At 45.2% G+C, this 19,516-nt stretch overlaps 1 protein-coding gene and 1 long non-coding RNA gene across 3 annotated transcripts in view; one reads left to right on the top strand and one right to left on the bottom strand.

Moving 5' to 3' along the window:
- The window catches only part of LOC105736479 (uncharacterized), a 135,820-nt gene that overhangs the window by 90,229 nt on the left and 26,075 nt on the right, over nucleotides 1–19,516 (bottom strand). For both annotated transcript variants that reach the window (XR_015291646.1, XR_015291647.1), the window contains exon 3: nucleotides 10,287–10,408. This is a non-coding gene — a long non-coding RNA (uncharacterized LOC105736479). The remainder of the gene's footprint in view (nucleotides 1–10,286; nucleotides 10,409–19,516) is intronic.
- LOC100866349 (dipeptidase 1) overlaps nucleotides 1–19,516 on the top strand; it is a 48,670-nt gene that overhangs the window by 7,850 nt on the left and 21,304 nt on the right. Inside the window, exons 2-5 of the mRNA XM_003696786.4 lie at nucleotides 4,421–4,574; nucleotides 10,309–10,441; nucleotides 16,270–16,420; nucleotides 18,291–18,360. Of these exons, the coding sequence (XP_003696834.2) occupies nucleotides 4,421–4,574; nucleotides 10,309–10,441; nucleotides 16,270–16,420; nucleotides 18,291–18,360 (508 nt within the window). The remainder of the gene's footprint in view (nucleotides 1–4,420; nucleotides 4,575–10,308; nucleotides 10,442–16,269; nucleotides 16,421–18,290; nucleotides 18,361–19,516) is intronic.

Genomic DNA, 19,516 nt, shown 5'->3' with positions numbered 1-19,516 from the left:
TCATAGATATCATTCGGCTCTTAGACACACGTTGCATCCACGTTGAATATGCATGAAGGGGTTAATGCGAAAACCCTCGAAAAGTGGAGGAATACCCAGGGGGGTAACCGCGGTCGATTCGCTATGTAACCGGAAGTCTTCCAGTTCCAGCCTCGAGCGGATCGAAGAGAGAGAGAGAGAGAAAATAGCGGTTGGTTATCTCTCTCGAGACGCACTTTGTTCACGGACGACGTAATTGGGGCAATTATGCCGAAAAAAGACGCTTCGAAATCGGTCGTCGCATCCAATTTTCGTCCGGCCGACATTGACGAAGATCGGCGAAGGAATTCGCAATTTTTAGGCGTAATCGTGGCGATAGAAAAATCGAGGATTTTTATTTTTCTCACTTTGGCGATTTGGGATTCACGAGCGATCCGCGATGAGAAAAAAGAAAGGGGAAAAAAAGAGGGGGAGGGAGAATAATTCGATCGACTAGGACCAATAAGCGAGGGAATTTTCACGACATCCTGTTATCGACGAGTGCAAACACGAGGCTGGCCGTCGGCCAACGTTTTCCTGGATCCTCGATTATACCTGGACGGTTAACGATCATCGTTTTCAAAGGATAATTTTTTACAGGAGGCCTCGAGATTCGTTAAACGGGCAAGGAAAAATCGGGGCCAATCTCTCTCTTCCGTCCCTCCCTTAGGTCGTTACCCTCGGTACGAGCGCAACACGGTCGATTAAAAATTGAAAATTTTGCCCGTCCTTTCATCGACCGCGGCGATGCAACAATAAATGATAACCGCGGGGAAAAGGCCGAGGCTTTTCGATTGAAAATTTTCCGAACGTTACGTTTGCGAGTCGAAACTGCTTCCGCAAACAATCTCGCCACCGTTTCGCTGGTTAATTAATTGACATTTCGCAGGGATAAAAAAAAAAAAAAAAAAAAAAAAAAAAAAAAACAAAGAACAAATTTGAAACGGGGAGTTAAACTTTCCTATTTATCGATCGATTTCCCACTTTTCTACCCCTAAAATTTCCTGCCTAATTCCCTGCCACGTCCATCGATCGTCCTTCGAAAACGATCCATTTACCAATTCTCCGTTTAACAATTTCAGAGACTATTTCGGAGACAGGTTATCAAGCATGATAAGGGTACACGCTCGATTCGCGTACGCGGTCACGACAGCGTGAAACGATCCTAATTATTCCGCATTGATCGAAACGTTGTTTCCTCTGGTGTTTGATTGCCAAGATTGGAGAGCAATCACGGCAACGGATATCGTCTCCAAGGCTCAAAGATTCAAAGCGGAATCGAGAGAATCCTCGGCGTGGAGGGTCGTGATCCGGCCGCTCGAGATCCAATCGTCGTTCGAAACGGGCGGAGAGGAAAACAGGGTGGCGGTAAATAGGAAGGATCGAACGATAATTTCGAGGGATCGTTTTGTTTCGATTCTCTCGCACGGAATACAAATGGAGAATCTAATATCGCGTCGTTCGTTAACCGGATGTAATAACAACTGGTGCCGGAACGACGATAAAATTTGAGAAACCGATAAACTGGTTCGTTATCAAGAGTTTATCTTTATTGTAATCGTAGATAGCTGCTTCCCAGCAGTTCATAGTAGACGAGTGTCGACGCTTGGATCGATTGCTCGCGAGGCAAGTTTCGATCCTTATAAACTTTCGTAAATTATCGTATCGTTGAGCGAATGGGTGGTGAGAGAGGGGGATGGATGGAAGACGAGGTGCTCGTTTGATTACCCAATTCCGTTCCAAGTTAAATTCCTCTCGCAAAGTGCTCGATGCGGTTCACGGCAAACGGTCGGAGAGATCTATCTCCGATTCAGGTCAGATTTGTTGGCGCAACAATACGCACACGCTACCAAGTTCCATACGTATGCGCCCTCCATTCTCTCCTCCTTCTGTCACGCGTCGAAATTCCTTTGTGCGCCGATCACGTCCCGTATCGCCCTCCCCGTCGATCGATTCGTCAAAAATATATGCATACATGGAACGCGTTTTCTTCCCACGATTTTGATAATTGCAGGCGCGACGAAAACGCGTAAAGAATTCAGGGAATCGAGGGAGATCGACACGTATACGGTACGCTCTTGGGAAATATGTACACACGGCGGCATAGCGTGTATCCCGTGAAACTCATCGCGCAAGTGTTTGCAAATATTTAAATGGCAAACGTACGTTTAACGGGGAACGTTTATCCGTGCAGATGAAAAAAAACAACGTAAATATATTAATCCGCCGTTTTTCTCCCTTTTCTTTTTTTAACGACAATTGAAACAGAATAATTCCTCGAACAAGTTTTTATAATCGAGCTTATAAACTTTAAAATTTCTCGAAACGATTATCCCGTTTTTAAAACGAGATATTCCGGATATATATATATATATATAAACGCCATAATACAACGCCATCTCAGAATCGATCGCGCGTCTACTGTTCGTGTGCGGATTAGGAAAAAGAAGGGAAACGGAAAGTCGTCGAGGATTGTCGCGCGTCGTTTAAACTTCCCTCATCGTGACACGCGTAGTCGAAGGAGGGAGGGCGAAAACTTGGACGAAGCGTTGTCGTTTCCTCGAACAATAATTACGCTGGGAAGAAATGCAAGTTGGCGTGGCGTGGTTAATCGTTGCTCGACGGAGATTCTTGCCTCGCGCGTCATCACCCGTCCGATTATATTCAAATTGTTTCGCCCGTTTGTTAAAGCTTCTTCGATTAATGCGACGAGTCATCCGAAGCGGGGAATGAGACGCGTGCTCGGAATTATAAGCCGGCCGAGCTTAACCGGTGGAACATGGCGGCTGCCTCGCCGGCGTGAGAGAATCCGAAATGCGTCTCGAACCTCTGCCATCCTCTCTCTACCCGCTTAATTACACTCGTTTCACGGATTAACCTCCCGTGTCGTTCGCTGCGACTCTCTATATTTCTTTCCTTTTTTCCCCCCTCCTCTCGTTTCGTTCGAAAAGTTTCTTGTTTACTTCTCCCCACCTTTTCCCTATCGTTAGTAGTTGGTTTAATTAAAGCTTAAAGCACAGCACCGGGCTGTCAGCGTTTAAACGTACCTTTGCCCCGGTGCTAAATTGGCGAAGATAACGCGGCAAATCTAAGCTTAAGCGGCGTCTCGAGATCGAGGGGGAGGAGGATCGTAACCGGTGTAACATTGATTGTAACTGGAAACCCGATAGCCGTGTTACGCACGGCAAAGTCCGACCGAGTGAATTAACACGGAACAAGAATACCGCAGAGAGGGAGGGACGAACTAAAAGCAAGTTGGATGTCGGCTAACTGCTATAATTCCAAGACGCAAAGTTTCTTAGGATATCATCCGTTCGTATCGTATATATCTCTACGCGTCTCTACGCGTGTCGCGCGATATTGGGATAGCCTTTCTCTCGCTCTAACTTCTTTCCTTCCATTTCCCAATCTTTCCGCCGATTCTTCTGGGTCCAAATTAAAATTTCCAAGTTTAAATCTTTGATACCGATCTTTTTCCACGTTCCCTCCCAGTGGCGCATTTCCCAGTAGCTTCATTAGCTGATTTCCTAAACTGGAATGAACGGAATGCTTCTCGCGCGGGAAACTCTTGGAGCGCTCGCCACGACTCTTCTTTAACTCTTTCGCTACTTTCGATTTCGACGAGCGATTCGAGTTATCGAGAACGTCGAGCATATCTTTCTCGATATTTTCTTTTTATCGTCAATATTTTTCTTCCAATAAACACCGTCAAATAAACGCGGCTGCTGACGATTTTTCTCGAGTACGCATTTTTGGGGTTAAAAACCCAAGGAGGACGAATTCGATCGAGTAAGAATCGTAAAAAACAATTTATTCGCGCACCTGTACGTACACGTACACATGGTGGAAGCATCCATAGATACACTAATATTTATACCGTTCAAGAATTTGAACGACGGGCGTGGGCAAACACGGAAGAAAGGAAGGAGAGCGTTCAGAGTTTTCTTCTTAGAGTTTCTATCCCCGTTGGTCGGGCTAACAATGTTGAGGAAACGGGCGGCGGACCACCAATATTTGAGCAGCCGCCCTCCGTGGGGACGAAAGAAATCAAGGATTGGAAGGATGAAATAAGTTAGGGCGGGCCGAGCGAAGTAACCGAACCTTGTCGCGAAACTTGTACGCCGGCTAATGCCATTGTAAGGGGCAAACTTTACTCCTACGTCTTTCCCCTCACCCTACACATCTATCCCTCGAGCACGATGCGTTCTCGTGTACACAGGGCCATTTCACGGTGTCGCGTCGCACTCGATGAAACTCTGAGAGGGGAGAAGGGGCACGAGTCTCTGTATAACCGTGTGTGGAATGGAAAGGGGCAGATATCGAAAGTAATTGTTAAGTTTGAAGATGAGATAATTGAAAGAAAGAAAGACACGAGGATTTTCATTCCATCCGTTTGTTCCAGGCACAACGATTTACCGTGGAACATACGCAAGTTCTTGAAGAATCAGCTGAGGGAGTTCAGGTTTGATGACCTGAGGGATACCCATCCCTGGTCCCGGAGCGCGTGGAGCCACACGGATCTGAGAAGATTGAAGGAGGGGATGGTTGCAGCGCAGGTGAGGGCGATGATAACCGCAACGAAACATTAATCCGGTGGGAAGTGGGGAGCCAAGACCGACAAAACGGACGATATATATAAATTTCCTCGACGTGGCGTCCAATTACTCGTTGCGAAGCATCGGTACTCTTCTTCGCGAGCAATCGGCCAAAATATCCTCCTCTCTCTTTTTCAACGAGGAGGAGGAGGAGAAAGAGGTTGGTGAAAGAGCCGGTGCATCGCCCCATTCGAAACACTTTTCTCGAAAGTGTCTTTTTCCCTCGCGATTTATAGCCGGACGAAAATTACGAGCTCTACCCACCCTCTTTCCTTCCCTCCTCCCTCGAATCGGTGGAATGACGCGGACGCGACGAAATCGGACGACAATACGCGTTCCAATAGCTCTCGAGAAACGATCTTCTTCCTCTTCGTTCCTCGTACAATCCCTCGGATTGCCAATTAGTCGAATCGAGAGAGCGATTCCCCGGTCGAGAAGAAATTAGCGCGCGAACGATGGAAAATCTCCTGACCAACGTAAACAGCCGCAAACGCGCGAATCGCGTGTTTCGACCCTTCGTTTTCGCGATGTTTCAATTACTTCTCGTTCCCCGTCCCGTACGATCAATTGATCGAAACGTACAATGTCCCTTTCATCTTTGACATCATTGGTCGATCGTTGTCGCGATTATCTGGCAAACGAGAAGGTAAAAATTCGAATCTATTAGCCGAATAACGAAGTGGCTGGACTTTGGTAATTTTCTCTCGACTTTATCCGTTCGAAGGAACGAATCCACGTTTCTGAAGAAGGGTCACTGGATCAAACGAGCCAAACGGGCCACTCGAGAAACACCTATTTTCGATTCTCCGATCGAACGAATCTTTTTTTCTTCGAGCTCTCCCTCGACTCGTTTGGAAAATGATCGATCGGAATCGTTCTCGAACGAGGAGATGGAGGAGGGCGCGACTCGAAAATGGAAGAGAAAAGACTATTTCGTGGAAAATAGAAAATCGGCCACCCTTTTTCCGTACCCTCGACGATGACATTACGTTAAACGATGGCGGGAGAAGATTGCGGTGGAAAATTGTGATTGTTACAAGTTTCTCGCGAGAAAGAGAACGAGGGATCTGCGAATCCGGCGATAACCGATTCCTTCCTTCCGATTCTGTTCCAAAGTATAGGGAAGCTTAATCCGACAATTTTACACCGAAACTCGACCGAACTCATTATCGGGATTAACATTTCCCTTCATCACAATTTATCTCCTTCTTATCCCTTCTCGAACAGAGAGAATATGCAGCTCAAACCTACCGATATCGATTTTCGATTTCTAATCTACGCTCTCTACCGTCAACTTAATACCAACGAATTACGTAAAATCGATCCTTGCAATAATCTTGCGCGATCTTTTAATCGTAATTTCCTTAACGAGATTCCTCGATTAGAAAGGAAGAAAGGGGAATTTTTACTCGACAAGTCGAAACGAAAACGTCATTTGCTCCGTCGCGGCGGAGAGCACGCCAGTCGAAAGAAGCACGCGTCTAAGTAATATTACGAAAGTAGATTATAATTTCACTGGTTTGCGTGCGTGTATAAAAGCCGGGCGACGAGCGGTGGTAACAGTAGTCGGTCCCTCGACACGCCCTTTCTAAACGAATCGCCATGCGCGTTACGTAATGAAACTGGCTACCTGTGAAATTGCTTTCGCGATGAATTTCGTATCGCCTCTGCTCCCGCGACCTCGACCAGAGTCTGGACGCAAAATAAATATATATATATGTGTATATTTTTGACACGGCCTCGAGTGATCCGGGCAGATGTCGTTTCGCACGAATTTCATGCCATCTCTTTCGTTCCAAGTTAAGATCCTCGGTGTCGAACGAATGTCGCTTAAACGCGACTCCCTCCTCCCGATAGTTAGACCTTTCGTTGTGAGTGACTTTGCCGGCGCATCAAAAAATGTGCTCGAGAAAGATCGTCACGCGTAATTCACACATTGTTTTGATTTGTGTTTATTGGGAAAAAATATCGATGATAAAAACAAAATATGCTATGCCTCCAGAGAAAGCTACTCGACGCGCAAATAACTCCGACAGCGAAAGGGTTAAATTCTTCTGAGAACGTGACGTGGTTTTACCATAAGTAAGTAACGCGTCGAATCAATCGAGGCAAAATTCGAAATCCATCGACGAAAGGATCGTAAAAAAGGTTGTGGAGTAGGGTGGCCCTCCTCGAAATTCCCCTTTATCCGAAAGGGGGGTTTAACTTTAAGAAGTCGAAAATGGAAAAAAGAAGCAAGGATAGGAGAGGAGAATTCCTCCTTGGCCCCGATTGCTCGTTAGCGAGATAGCCCCTTCCCCTCCTTCTCGCCGATTCTATCTATTAGAAGCTCGTCTGGAAGGCGCGATTACGGGGGCATAACGGATGATAAAGAAGGAAGGAAGGCGGCGGGTGGTTGGCGCGAGAGTTGAAGCGAGGGTTGAAGCGAGGCTCTCCCCATCACTCCATGGAAGATCACTCCATTACTTTCTCTCCTCTGGTGTTACGTAACGCGAGAGGTGTGACGGGGCGCGTTAAGAGGGGAAAATTCAAATAAGCTTCTTGCACACGCACGCGACGACGACGAGCGCGGTCCAATTTAATTAATAGCGCGATCACTAAGGGAATACTAATTACGCGAATAACACCGAGGGTTATGATTATGAATTGCCACGACGACGAATTGCGGGGAGGGGGAGAGAAGGAGAAGCGGTGGGAGAAACGGGATAAACAAGCTCGAAGAACGAGGAGAAATTTAGGGAGAAGTACGAGGTGGTGGCGTTACGTGGAACATCAACGGCATTATTCGCTCGGAGGAGATGAGGATAGGCGACAAAACTATTTCTAATTTTATTTAGATCGTTTCTCAAACGCTCCTCCCCCGAAGGTATTCAGTTTGCTTGCTTACTGCTGGAGAGGAAAGGGGCCGGGTGGCCGGTTATGCCCACCGAAACGAGCGTATGCATAATATACATAGGGCGGCCGTTGTACACGTGCACAGGATATATCTGGCGAGCCAGTCTCGACTCGATCCATCACTGTCTCGGTTAATTCAGACCGAGAGGGAAGGCATCCGCCGCGGAAAGGTTACGAGGCATTGATCGCCCTCCCATCCCGGAAATACCGTAAGGGCGTAATCTTGTTTACGTAACGAAACGAGCGATCTCGAACGCGCCGCGCGCTACTACGTGTAATTCGAAATACATTTATTTATAGAGGGAACGATGATTTTCCGAACGGAGAAGTTATAGGGAATGGAGAGGAGGAATTCTCGAGCGAAAATCTGTACAAGCGTTTCCGATTGCACCCGGGAGGTAGGTATCCCCCCCGAGCAATCGGTCGCGATTCCTGCCGCATTCCAAAAGTGAATTCCAACCGATTCGAAATAACTCGAGTCGTGCTCCATTCAAAACGTTCGGGGGAATTGGGTTTAACCCAACGATGTCCGATAGCGAGAAGAATGCGTGTATCGAACGGAAAGCTCGAGATACCGCCGATACACGTTCCTGCGAGTAATTCGATAAAGCGGATTCTAAAAAGCGGGGAGGGAGGGGGGAGGAGGAGAATCGACGCGCAAACATGGGAGGGAGAAAAAGAGAGAGAGAGAGAGAGAGAGAGAGAGAGAGAGAGAGAGAGAGAGAGAGAGAGAGGGAGGTTCGAAGGGCAACGGTGATCCCTCGAGAACGTTTCATCCCACGTTCGCTCGAGAGAATGTTACACGCGGATGTTATACGTACGATGTTCAATTTCGTGAAAGGGCCGCCGTGTCACGGGCGCGAGCAATTAGAGGCTTATATTCGGATCAAAATACTTACGAAAATTGACTTTGGAAACGAAGTAGGGAACGAAGAAGTAGAAGTAGAGGCAACAATTAATTCGGAATCGGTATTAGAGAATTGGTTAATAAGAATTAATATATATAAATATATCGTTGCTAAATTTTATATTAAAATACGTGAAGTAAAAATATTAAAACTACTTCCGTTTATCGCTCTGTTTACGCTCTTACGACAGTAACATTTGGGACCCGTGAGAAACGTGAAATCACCGACGAACGTGTTAAAGTGGGACGACACCGGCCGATTATACGATCGTGGACGAGGGAATAGGGGGGGAGTGAATATTTTTACGGAACGTCTGACCTGAAAAAAACTAACCCTGTCTCGATTTTGCGCGAAACGTCAACGTTTGGAGGAGGGGAAGAAGAAAAAGCGAACGAACACACGATTTTATATAAAAATATCTGACCTAAAATTCGAGGCGAGCCGGATGCTAACGAGACATCGGAACAAAGTTTTTTTCAAGCAAACGGTTCGTGCGTTTAATCGTCGCTCGATTCGCTATCGCGGAACACGATCAAAAAAGCCGCGTTCGAGTATAAAACACGGGGTATACGCGTGGTTGTGTTTCGAGATGCAATTTCATTTTTCTCTTTCCTTCTCTTTCTCTTCCTTTCTTTCGAACCGATGGCTTGGCGAGAGTCGTTAATTAAGAATAAATTCTCTCGAGGGTGAAATTGTTTGATAACAGGCCGTTGGAATTAATTGCATTAACGAGAAATCAAAAAGTTTGCGGTTTCGTTTCACGGAAGAAAGAAAAATCGCTCTCGCCCTCGACCCAGCGCTCAAACCGTATATAAATCTCTTGCGATTTAAATTATTGCCGTTTCGCAATTAGCTCGGAGGAGGGCGGTGTTTATGTAACTCGTGACAACGCGAAAGAGAAAAATTGTAAAAATCCCTTCTGGACGGGTAACGAAGTCGCAGAAGTCGCGTTAAAACCGTTTGGAAGAAGAGAAAGAAAGAAAGAAGGATAAAGGAGGAAGGGAGGGAAACAAGGGGTTGGCAAGGCGTGTCACCCGTTGATTTACGAAGCGTCACGCTTCGAACGCGAGTTTCATCCAGTTAAAACACGAAACTTGTCTGCCGCTTAGCGTACGCACGCGTTTTTTATTTTAGATGAAAACACGGCGCGATGACGTTTAAAATAACAGAAAAAAAAGGAATTTGGTAAAAATTTAGCCAATTCGAATCGAACAATTTCTGAGATTTCGCCGGTTTTGTAAAGGAAATTTTCACAAAACAGGGTTCTATCTAATCGCCCGAGAGAGAGAAAAAGAGAGATCGAGAGAAATGAAAGAGTTTCCAGTTGCGAAGAATCTAGTAATCTAAGGATATTATCGAGCACGACTCGGTCCCGTTTGACGACGTAACAACGATCGAGCGGCGTACAAAAGTAGTTTTTATGCGAGCTCACGTTCGCCCCCTTATCGACTCGAATGAAATATCGCGTTTAATCCTCGGGATCTGATACATCGGTTTAATTCACTCCAAGTGGAATGTATTCTTAGCCGGTGTTATATACATTGCGAGCCGGTAGGATAAATACTCTCTTATTTATGGCTCCCGATATCCCCGTATTTAAAATTCAAAGCGACCTCCTACCACGGTTTCGTAATACCCCTTTTAATTATTTTCAAAGTTTTTATCCGATAACGAAACGAAACGAGAAATTACTTTCCCCGTCGTCGAAAACTCCAATTCGTACGATTAATCGCGACGAATCGACTCGATCGAAACGAGAACGGCAACTTTTCCATTCGAAAACAAGATCGTATCGCGATCAAGCGTATTTAACAAACAAAAATAAAGAAGAAGAAGAAAAAAAAGAAAAGAATAAGAAATGCACGCTCACCTCGACTCGTTCCTTGTTGCAGTTTTGGTCAGCTTACGTCCCCTGTTCCTCCCAGCACCTCGACTCGGTCCAACTGGCACTCGAGCAGATCGACCTGATTCGTCGGCTGGTCAACAAGCATCCTGAAAGCATGGTCCTCGTTACCACGGCGGAAGGTGAGGCATTTTCGCTTGCGATTCCACTCCTTTGTAACGGGAACCACCGTTTCAAAAAAATACAATGTCGATACCTCGTGGTACGTTTACACGCGACAGTTTCGTTTTGTAGAGAGAGAGAGAGAGAAAAAAGAAAAGAAAAGAAAAGCGAAGAGGGGGACGAAGAGTCGATCGAGAGTCGGTCGACGTTGCCAACCGCCTCGTCGTTTCTTTTTTTTTTTTTTCCACGCGGCCTATATAACGCGCGGTCAAAGGTGAGAAAATGAGAGTAAAAGGATTATCCAGTTACACATTATGCGAAGATAAATTTTCAATAGCGCGCGCTCCACTCGGCTGGCATCGGGCCAAACCGATTCGATTTCTCCCTCCGGGCGAATTGTTATCGACTCGCTCACCCCTCCCGTCAAACAATTCCCATCGCGACCTATTTTCTCTTTTTCTTCTCTTTTCTTTCCTCCCTCTCCCTATCTATCCTCCTGGAAAAAAGAGAGAAAAAGAAAAAAGCAAACGAAGCGGAACTCTCGTGTGACGATTACCGAGACATGGCGGGTATATCGATTCGTATTTGTTTGTTGAACAAATTTTCCGCGTACATGCAAACCACTCGTTACACACCCCTGTTCGGGGCTATTAGATAACCGGGGTTCAAAGCTCGCGTTAAATCGTCGGCCAAAGTAAACGGAAATACGGCGCGGATCGAACAACACGCGATTCCTTCCTCCCTTCGAGAGTATCGTTACTCTTTAATAGAATCGCCAAACTGGTTCCCAAGTTAAACACGGAATTATTAATTGCCAATCGGATCTGGTATAACGTAAATATACACTGAGTTCGTCTTTCGAAAGACTCTCTCTCTCTCTCCCTCTCCCTCTCCCTCTCCCTCTCTCTTTGAGAACGTCTTTCGCCAAGTTTAGAGGGAGAAGATATAGATGTACGTAGATGGACGTAAGTGGTGCACGTTCTTAGTCAGCGTTCTCTCGCGAGGGGGAGGCCATCGTATTCGAAAGTCGTCGATCTTCGGGATCTCTGGGAGGAGTCTCTTCTTCTTGGTTCACACGCGAAGAATATGAAATCGAGGCTCGAGGTCGACGAACGTCGGGAATTACCATCCGCTATTTGTTCCGAGAATGGGCCGTTCGACGTTACACACCGGCAGAATTTCTGGCGTTCGGCCAATGTCAGGGGTTGGGTTGGCAGACACCCTCGAAAAGAATTCCCAGACCTCTCCATCCATGGGATGGAAATCTTGGTGGAGCGAATCTTCCGCGCCTTTTCCACTTTCGTTTTAATTAATTCGCGTTCGACGATCAACCGGGTCGCGAGACGGATAATAAATGAACTCGCCTCGAGCGAGAGGTTACTCGTCCCATCTACGTGGGTTGGAAAACAATCTCGGCGAAAGTGGAAATTTACGCGCGCAAGGTTCGATCGAGATCGGCCAACTGGTTCCAACAACTGGCCTTCTTGCGTTTGCTTCCGGCTACGAGATTTTCTGTTGGACCGGTGCCAACGGGGGAATCCCCGTGGTGGAAATCTCGGCCCAGCTCCCTCCCCGTTATTATCGCCGCCGTGAATACGCTTCTCGAGAATTTAGGATGCATTTTGCGAGAAAAAGATATCGTCCCTCCCCGTCACGTAATCGGTCTAACGAGTTCGAGAGAAGATTCTTCCCTTCGTTCGGAGAGGAATAGTTGGATGGGCGTGAATCGAAAGTCAGGAAGACCGCGAGTGTTTGATACGTCTTCTTCGATTTCAAGCCTTTAATCCACGCCCGTCTGTCACCAACGAATAAGAGAGAGAGAAAGAGAGAGAGAGAGTTAGGAAATCGAAGAGGAACGAGAAAAAGTCGACTCGATACTTTTGAAGGAGGGACGAGAGAAGGAGGGGAGGAAATTTTCAAAGAGAGAATTTTACGAAAATCGATTCGATCTCAACCGATACCAAGATTTCACACAAGGCGTTCGTCTTAAACGATAATCCCGAAAAAAGGCGGATCCGATGAGAAAATATCGTAAGATACAGCCGGTTGTAAATTTCAAGTGAAATGGAAAAATGTCAAGGCACACCGACCGTTCGATAAGCCGAACCACACGTTGGTGGCACGGCTTCATGTCGGCATGCATATGTAAATAGACACGCGATACCCGTCGCGTATATACGCGAGCCGTATAAAGGAACGATTGTTCGAAATTTGCAACTTGCTTTCTGCGAAAACGTATCTCTGCGTTATCCCAATGATTTATGGGACGCGTTTATGCCGTGATATCGACGGAATTTCAACTATGGTTTCCACTCCCCGCTTATCATATGTACATTTTATATATATATATATATAAAACAACGAAATCCTAAGATTCTCGTAAACGATTTACTTACAGTTAGTCGAGAATTCGTCGCGGAACTCGTCTTGTCGAAAAGTGGAGTTGAATCGTCGAATTATCACCGTGACGCAAAATGTTACAGTTGAGTAAGGTTGATCGCGAAACGCGCGTTAGTTACTCGAAGGAAGCCAGACACGAGACTGATCTCGTGGAAAATTTAAACGCGCGCGAAGGTGACACGAGCCGCGTTGTTTTCTTATCTACGACTCATCGACGTCGCCTCGTCTATCGGATCGTACGATTCGAGGAAACAAGGTACGGGGAAGTCCGTGTGTTTATCCGAGCCGGTTGTTGCCCCGGGTCTGCAAACTTTCGACGTGGCAAACCCACTACTATCGCGCTGGACACTTTGGAACAATAGTTGAAAACGTCCTCGGGAGTTGGAGGAATTTACGAGGCAAGAAGACGAAGTTGCCGCCACCGTTTATGATTTCTCTCTCTTCGCCCGATCCAATCCAATTATCGCTCCGAACCCTTTCAAAGATCGTGAGTCAGAAACGGATCCAATAAATCGAGCTTCATCGCTGTTTGCACTGTTTCTTATCGACGATTAAATACATAGAGAAACGAAACTAAAGTTGTTACGATAATTTCGCCTCTCCTAATTCATCGCCATTTAAATTTCATAAATACACGCGATCGCAAGATTCGTACGAGTAGAAGGATATAGAAAGAGGATATAGAATCCATGGGGATTATAGGTTTTCGAGTAAATTCGTCGAGCCGCAGAGAATCGGGGTTCCATTAGCGGGGTTGGAAAAGCTGGATCGCGTGCGGTCGAAAGCGGAAAAGTTCGAATTCCGCGCGATAAATGGCGGGTGGACATCCCGCAGGGGGTTGGCCTGAAGCGGCGCGAAAATTCTCTCTCTCTGTCTGCCTCTCGTCCATCCCCCAGCGTTATATATCCGCGGTGTATCGGTATCCCGGAACCGGCGACCTAACGCAATTTGTTCGCGGTGTTTTAATCGAATCCGAACGACACCGAGCCTGCGAATCCGATTTCACGGAGGCCATTCGATCGTCCCCCACCTTTACACGGCCGGACTCGATTAAAACGATTAAACCGATCGAATTCAGCGGCTCGCTCGCTAAATACCGACGCAAGAAGTATCCTGCCCCAGAGTGTCCGGTTCTCGAACCGTTCCACGAAACTGGCCAACGTTCCATTATTCTATTCGCGTTGGGATTAATCGAGCCTCGTTTACGAGGCTCGTAATTAATGATCCGACCGATAACGGTGGACCGCCGGCGGTCTCCAATTTAAACGATTCAATTAGACCGGCGATCAAAAGTGACAGGTGACTTTAATTAATCGCGATTAAGAGCGAAGGTGAACGAGTATGAGACACGTTCGATCTATCTTTTGCGTTGAGAACGAAATCGGCGATCAAATAGGAGGCGCGAAAGGTGTGGAATTATTTCGCGATGTTGAAGTGTTGGCAATGGAAACGACAATGGATCGAAAAGTGACAAGTGGGATCGTGGAACAGTATGAAAGCGTTTGATACCAGGCTTCGTAATATTAAAAGTGACGAGTGGCTTTAATTAATTGTATATATAGGATAAAAGGTAAGGAATTCGAGATTTGATGCGAGATTTCGTAATGTTTTTTTGCAATGAAAACGACGATCGAAAAGTGACAAGTGGTTTCTAGTCGATCGAAGCCAACGATTAAAAGTGACGAGTGGCTTTAATTAATCGCACGAGTAGAGTAAAGGTGAACGAGTATGAGATGCACGATATATTTTTGCAAAATAGCGAACGAAACCGACGATCAAATGGGACGAGTGGCTCTAATCGATCGGTACGTAAGAGAGTAAAGGGTGACGAATTATTTCGTAATGTTTTTTTGTAAAGTGTTGCGATGAAAAGTGATTTTTAGTCGAAACGAAGCCAATGATTAAAAGTGGCTTTAATTAATTGTGTATAGAGTAAAAGGTAAGGAATTCGAGATTTGATATGAGATTTTCCTAATGTTTTTTGTGTTGCGATGAAAACGACGATCGAAAAGTGGGTTTTAGCCGATCGTGAAACAATGCGAAAGTGCTTCGTATATAATATTCGTATAAAGAAGTTGGCGACGAAGCCGATGATTAAAAGTGACGAGAGACTTTTAATTAATCGTAATAATAAAGTAAAAGGTAACGAATTTGGTACGTGCGCTCGATGCGAGACTGTGTAATATTTTTTACAAAACGTTGAAATGAAAAAGTGACAGGTGACTTTAATTATTCGTATGTGGAATAATACGAGAGTGCTTAATGCGTTTAATACGAGGTCTCGTGATATTTTTATAAAAGTGTTGCAACGAAATCAACGATTAAAAGCGACGAGTGGCTTTAATTAATCGTACGTAGAGGTAAAAGGTAACGAATTTTAGACGTTATATTTGATGTGAGATTTCGTAATATTTTTATAAAGTGTTGAGCAATGAAATCGATGATTAAAAGTGGCGAGTGACTTTAATTAATCGTGTGTAGGATAAAAACGAATTTGAAACGGGTGTATTCGACGCGGGATTTCGTAATATTTTTGTGAAAAAAATACTGCGATAAAACGATTCGATCCGATCGTTCGAAGCTGGCAGGTGATTTTAATTAATCGTACAAAGACAAGAAATATGAAACGTTGTGATACTTTTTTTATAAAGAAATGCTTGATTAAACCGACGATCGAAAGTCGACAAGCGGTTTATTAATCGCACGTAGAATGTAAGAGAACGTAAGATGCGTTATTAACGCGTAATATTTTTATAACGAAGCGTTGCGATAAAATGATGGAAAGTAATTTTAATTAATTACACGATAAAGATAACGAATACGAGATGTGCTTATTCCGTAATATTTTTACAAAGAAGCGTTACGATAATTACAACGATGATAAAACGCCGAGTGGGATTACGTATGTTTTCATATTTTAACGTACGAAGAATTTTTACGCGTTAACGTTAAAAATAAGATATTCGATCAACATGTTTATTTAGCTTCGAATCTCTACTACTACTACTACCATAATTCTATCTTTCTTTCATCTAAATGAAATTAATAAATTGTTCTTAGACTAATGATATACGATTATAAGTAAAAACAACACACAGTCTTGACTTTTTAATTTACAGTTTGTTGATTTCCTTACTCTTTAATATTTTTCATAACGAATTGATCAAACGAATGCATCACCATTGGACGTATCCACCAACCACCAACCAATTTATACATATATTTCCGGTAAGGATTGCGAAGGGAATGATTGCGAGGAAAGATATAACAATTAGCCGAATAACGGTACTTGAGAAGATTCGCTATAAGAGAAGTTGGATGGTGGTTTCTACGCGAGCGCAATTACAACAACAACGATAATAATAATAATAATAATAATAATAATAATGATGATAATAATGAGAACATTGGAGAGAGCATTGAAGGAAGATTTAACGTGTGGTTTCAGGTATAGAGAGGGCTCACAAGGAGGGTAGATTAGCGAGCCTGATAGGGGTGGAAGGGGGCCACGCGGTTGGAGCGAGTCTGGCTGTTCTGAGGATGTTGTACGAGTTGGGCGCCAGATACCTCACTCTCACGCACACGTGCAACACGCCTTGGTGAGTTTACCAATCGAGACATATCGAGAGATATAGGGCTGTCGTTGGATCGTCGATTATCTCGAATTCCGAATGGAAAATTCACTCGTAGAATCGAAAACCGTTAGGATTTGCATTCGGGACACGCGTGAAGCGATATCACTCGCGGAGAACCGTTTCGACGAAACTGGGTCCAACGTCGAGGCGGCTGTTTCGATTTCAAGTTCGCGATGCGAGAGATTCGAAATTGCGTTAGGGCTGGAAATTGGTGCGACCAGCTGCCGCCGACGTGCAGCTCTATATATATATGCACAGAAATATTATTCGAGAAGAAACAATGGACGAATTTCCTTTTGCGAGTACGCTGTGGTAACAGGTGTGAAATAAAGTCAGAATTTATGTTTTTTCGCGCCAAAGGTGGATTAAATCCGAATAAGGATCGAAAAACTACGAATCGATAATCTTTGCGGGAAAGGTAAATTATTCGTAACGGGTAATATCGGCGAGGAAAGCTCCTCGATTCGGTTTAACGTAAGGTTTAAAAGCTCCTCGTTCGATCCTCCATTCCCTATAATCGTTAAACCTTCCGCCTCCGTAATATCGTGGAACAAAGGATTAAGTTAACGCGAATAAAACTTTGATCGAGCCGCTCTATTGTCTCGGTTGGTAAACAAGCGGGTACGTAGCATACCGACTTTTAATAATAAGCGCGGCGTATGGCCGAACTTTGGAAGCGACACGCGCGAAATTATACCCTGTATAATTCGTGGTGACCCACGGTTGATGGCAAAGGGGTTGAAAAGATACAGGGATGATCGACGATTTTATCTTTTGGCCGTGAAATTTATACCGGAGAGGCTTTTGCCGGGAGCGGCGACCTTTATTTATGCGCGATTACGCGACCGAACCGTTGGCGAGACGATGAATCATGGCCGGATTAATGGAACCGTAACAATATTATCCGCGTTTCGGAATTTCCCCTATCGATCGCGCGTTTTACGACTTCGATTTCATCGCCCACCCTAATAAATATCCTTGCATAGAAACATTTAATCCATTTGCTACGCTACTTGTGTTTTAAATCCGTTTTAACGTAAAACGTTATTTCGCATTAGCCATATTTCACGGATAAAAATTTATTTTATTCGTGTTGTATTCGCGTTTGATTTCGCGCGTTGGAAAACAAAAAAAAAAAAAAAAAGAAAAAAAGAAACAAAACCTCGCGTACATAAACGCGAATATAAACGTTTGGAATACGAATGAAACGGCATAATTCGAGTCGAATGGATTAATCACGAAATGTTGATCGAGGCAGCATCGCTATAACGATAAAATCATCTCGGTCGAACGATCAAGCACGGAATCCCGTATAAACGCGTCTCATCTCCAAACTCATCGATATACGTATTCGAATCGATCGTCGCGTCGTCTAGCGTCACAAACGTCGCATTATCCGTTCCGTTTGCGAGAACATGGAGCTAATACGCACGATTATCGGGGCCGGACGAAATTGGCCGGACTTCTCGGTGGTTCCACACCTCTACTATCCGCTATCCCTAATCCTATCAACGCTCAGAGATGTTTACCGAATGTGTGTCGTTATCGTTCTCGGCAAATTCGTCTTGGTGATGGTAATTAATCCTTCGTTGACGGAGATTTATCGCGCTACCATTTCACCGGCTGGTTTATTTTCGACGAAAGGCGCGCGTTTTAATCGATTCGAACGAAGACGTTGATCACGACACGATCTCCGCCGGTCGTTATCGAACCTTCCAACGAACAATTCGAGCCGCGTCGCGTGTATACACCGACGTATACGATTAAAGATCCATTGTACGACGATAATGGCGAGGATCGTTGCCATTGAGTTACTGACCTATTGGTTCGTTAGGGCAGAATGCAGCACAGCGGATGAACCCGGTCAAGTGGCACGCATCGGCGGTCTGTCCAATTTCGGCAAGGTGAGTGGAAAAGAAAAGAAAGAAAGAGAAACCCTCTCTTTCCTCCTCTTTCTACCCGGGAAACGTATTACCGTTTAACGACAGTTTAACGTCCGACGATTGTTAAACCCTGCCCGAGAAGTTCATTCCCACTCTTTCCACTTTCCGTCGTTAATGGCCGCGAATTATCCCTTCGCGGGAGAAGAAACAACCCGCGTGCTCTCGAGTTAGATAAGTTGGCCCGTTCCTTTTTTGCCCCTCTTCCAGTTCTGGAACCAGACTGGATTTTCCAGGGAGACAAGAGTGACGGAGAGGAGCGTCGCGTCGTTTTTTGCTTGCCACGGGGATTAAAATATCCCCGTCTATCCGCTCTTACGGTTACTTTGCGAAATGACACTTTCGTCCCCCTCTCCCTCTCACCCCCGTTACTTTTTTCACTCCCTATTAAAGCGATCGTAAACAGGAAGGAGGAAGAGGATCGAGGCGTGGAGAGAAGATATCTGGCGTATCGGTGGAGTTTGAAGAAAGGGGAGGGGGAGAAAAAAATGAGATATAGCAAGATATCCGATCTTGATATCTCGGGGGTTAGGGGAGGCGAGTTATTTATGAAAATTACCCGTTGGCATTCGCGGTATCCGCTTCCAAGTATTCATGAATTCCCGGCCGAACGTTATCCTTATGCGAAAGAAAATTATGGGCCGCATCGATCAACCCCGGGGGTTTGAACAATCGTTCGCGTTTCGAGCGAATATTTCCAACGATCGAGTTCTCGATTGAATTTTTCTTCGAGAGGAGAAAAAGAAAGAAGGGGAAGAAGAAAAGAGGGAAAGAAAGCAGGGCAAGTTCGGCGTGAATATTTACCAAACTTTCACTTCGACTCGCGAGAAAAAGAAGAGAAGGAGGAGGAGAAACTATTTAGAGCAATTTGCTTTGCCGCCGCGCGATAACGCAACGAGCATCATCCTTGGTATTCGAAAATGCAGGGAAAATTCGTTCAAACTTCGCGCGCAAACGTCCATTTTTTTCAAAACGACGTTAATCCAGAAACTAGAGAGGTATTAAGACAGGACACGAGTCAAACTCGGAGCTTTTTCTCCCTTTTTCGACGAACGGCCAAGTCGAACGGTGTGCTCGACGCCGCGTTTTATTTACCGAACGGCGGAAAAACGGCTGACAA

Source organism: Apis florea, unplaced genomic scaffold (assembly GCF_048593485.1).
Source record: "Apis florea isolate Af1SG1 unplaced genomic scaffold, ASM4859348v1 contig_2495_pilon, whole genome shotgun sequence".
Taxonomy (NCBI): domain Eukaryota; kingdom Metazoa; phylum Arthropoda; class Insecta; order Hymenoptera; family Apidae; genus Apis; species Apis florea.
This window is presented reverse-complemented; position numbering and strand designations above follow the sequence as displayed.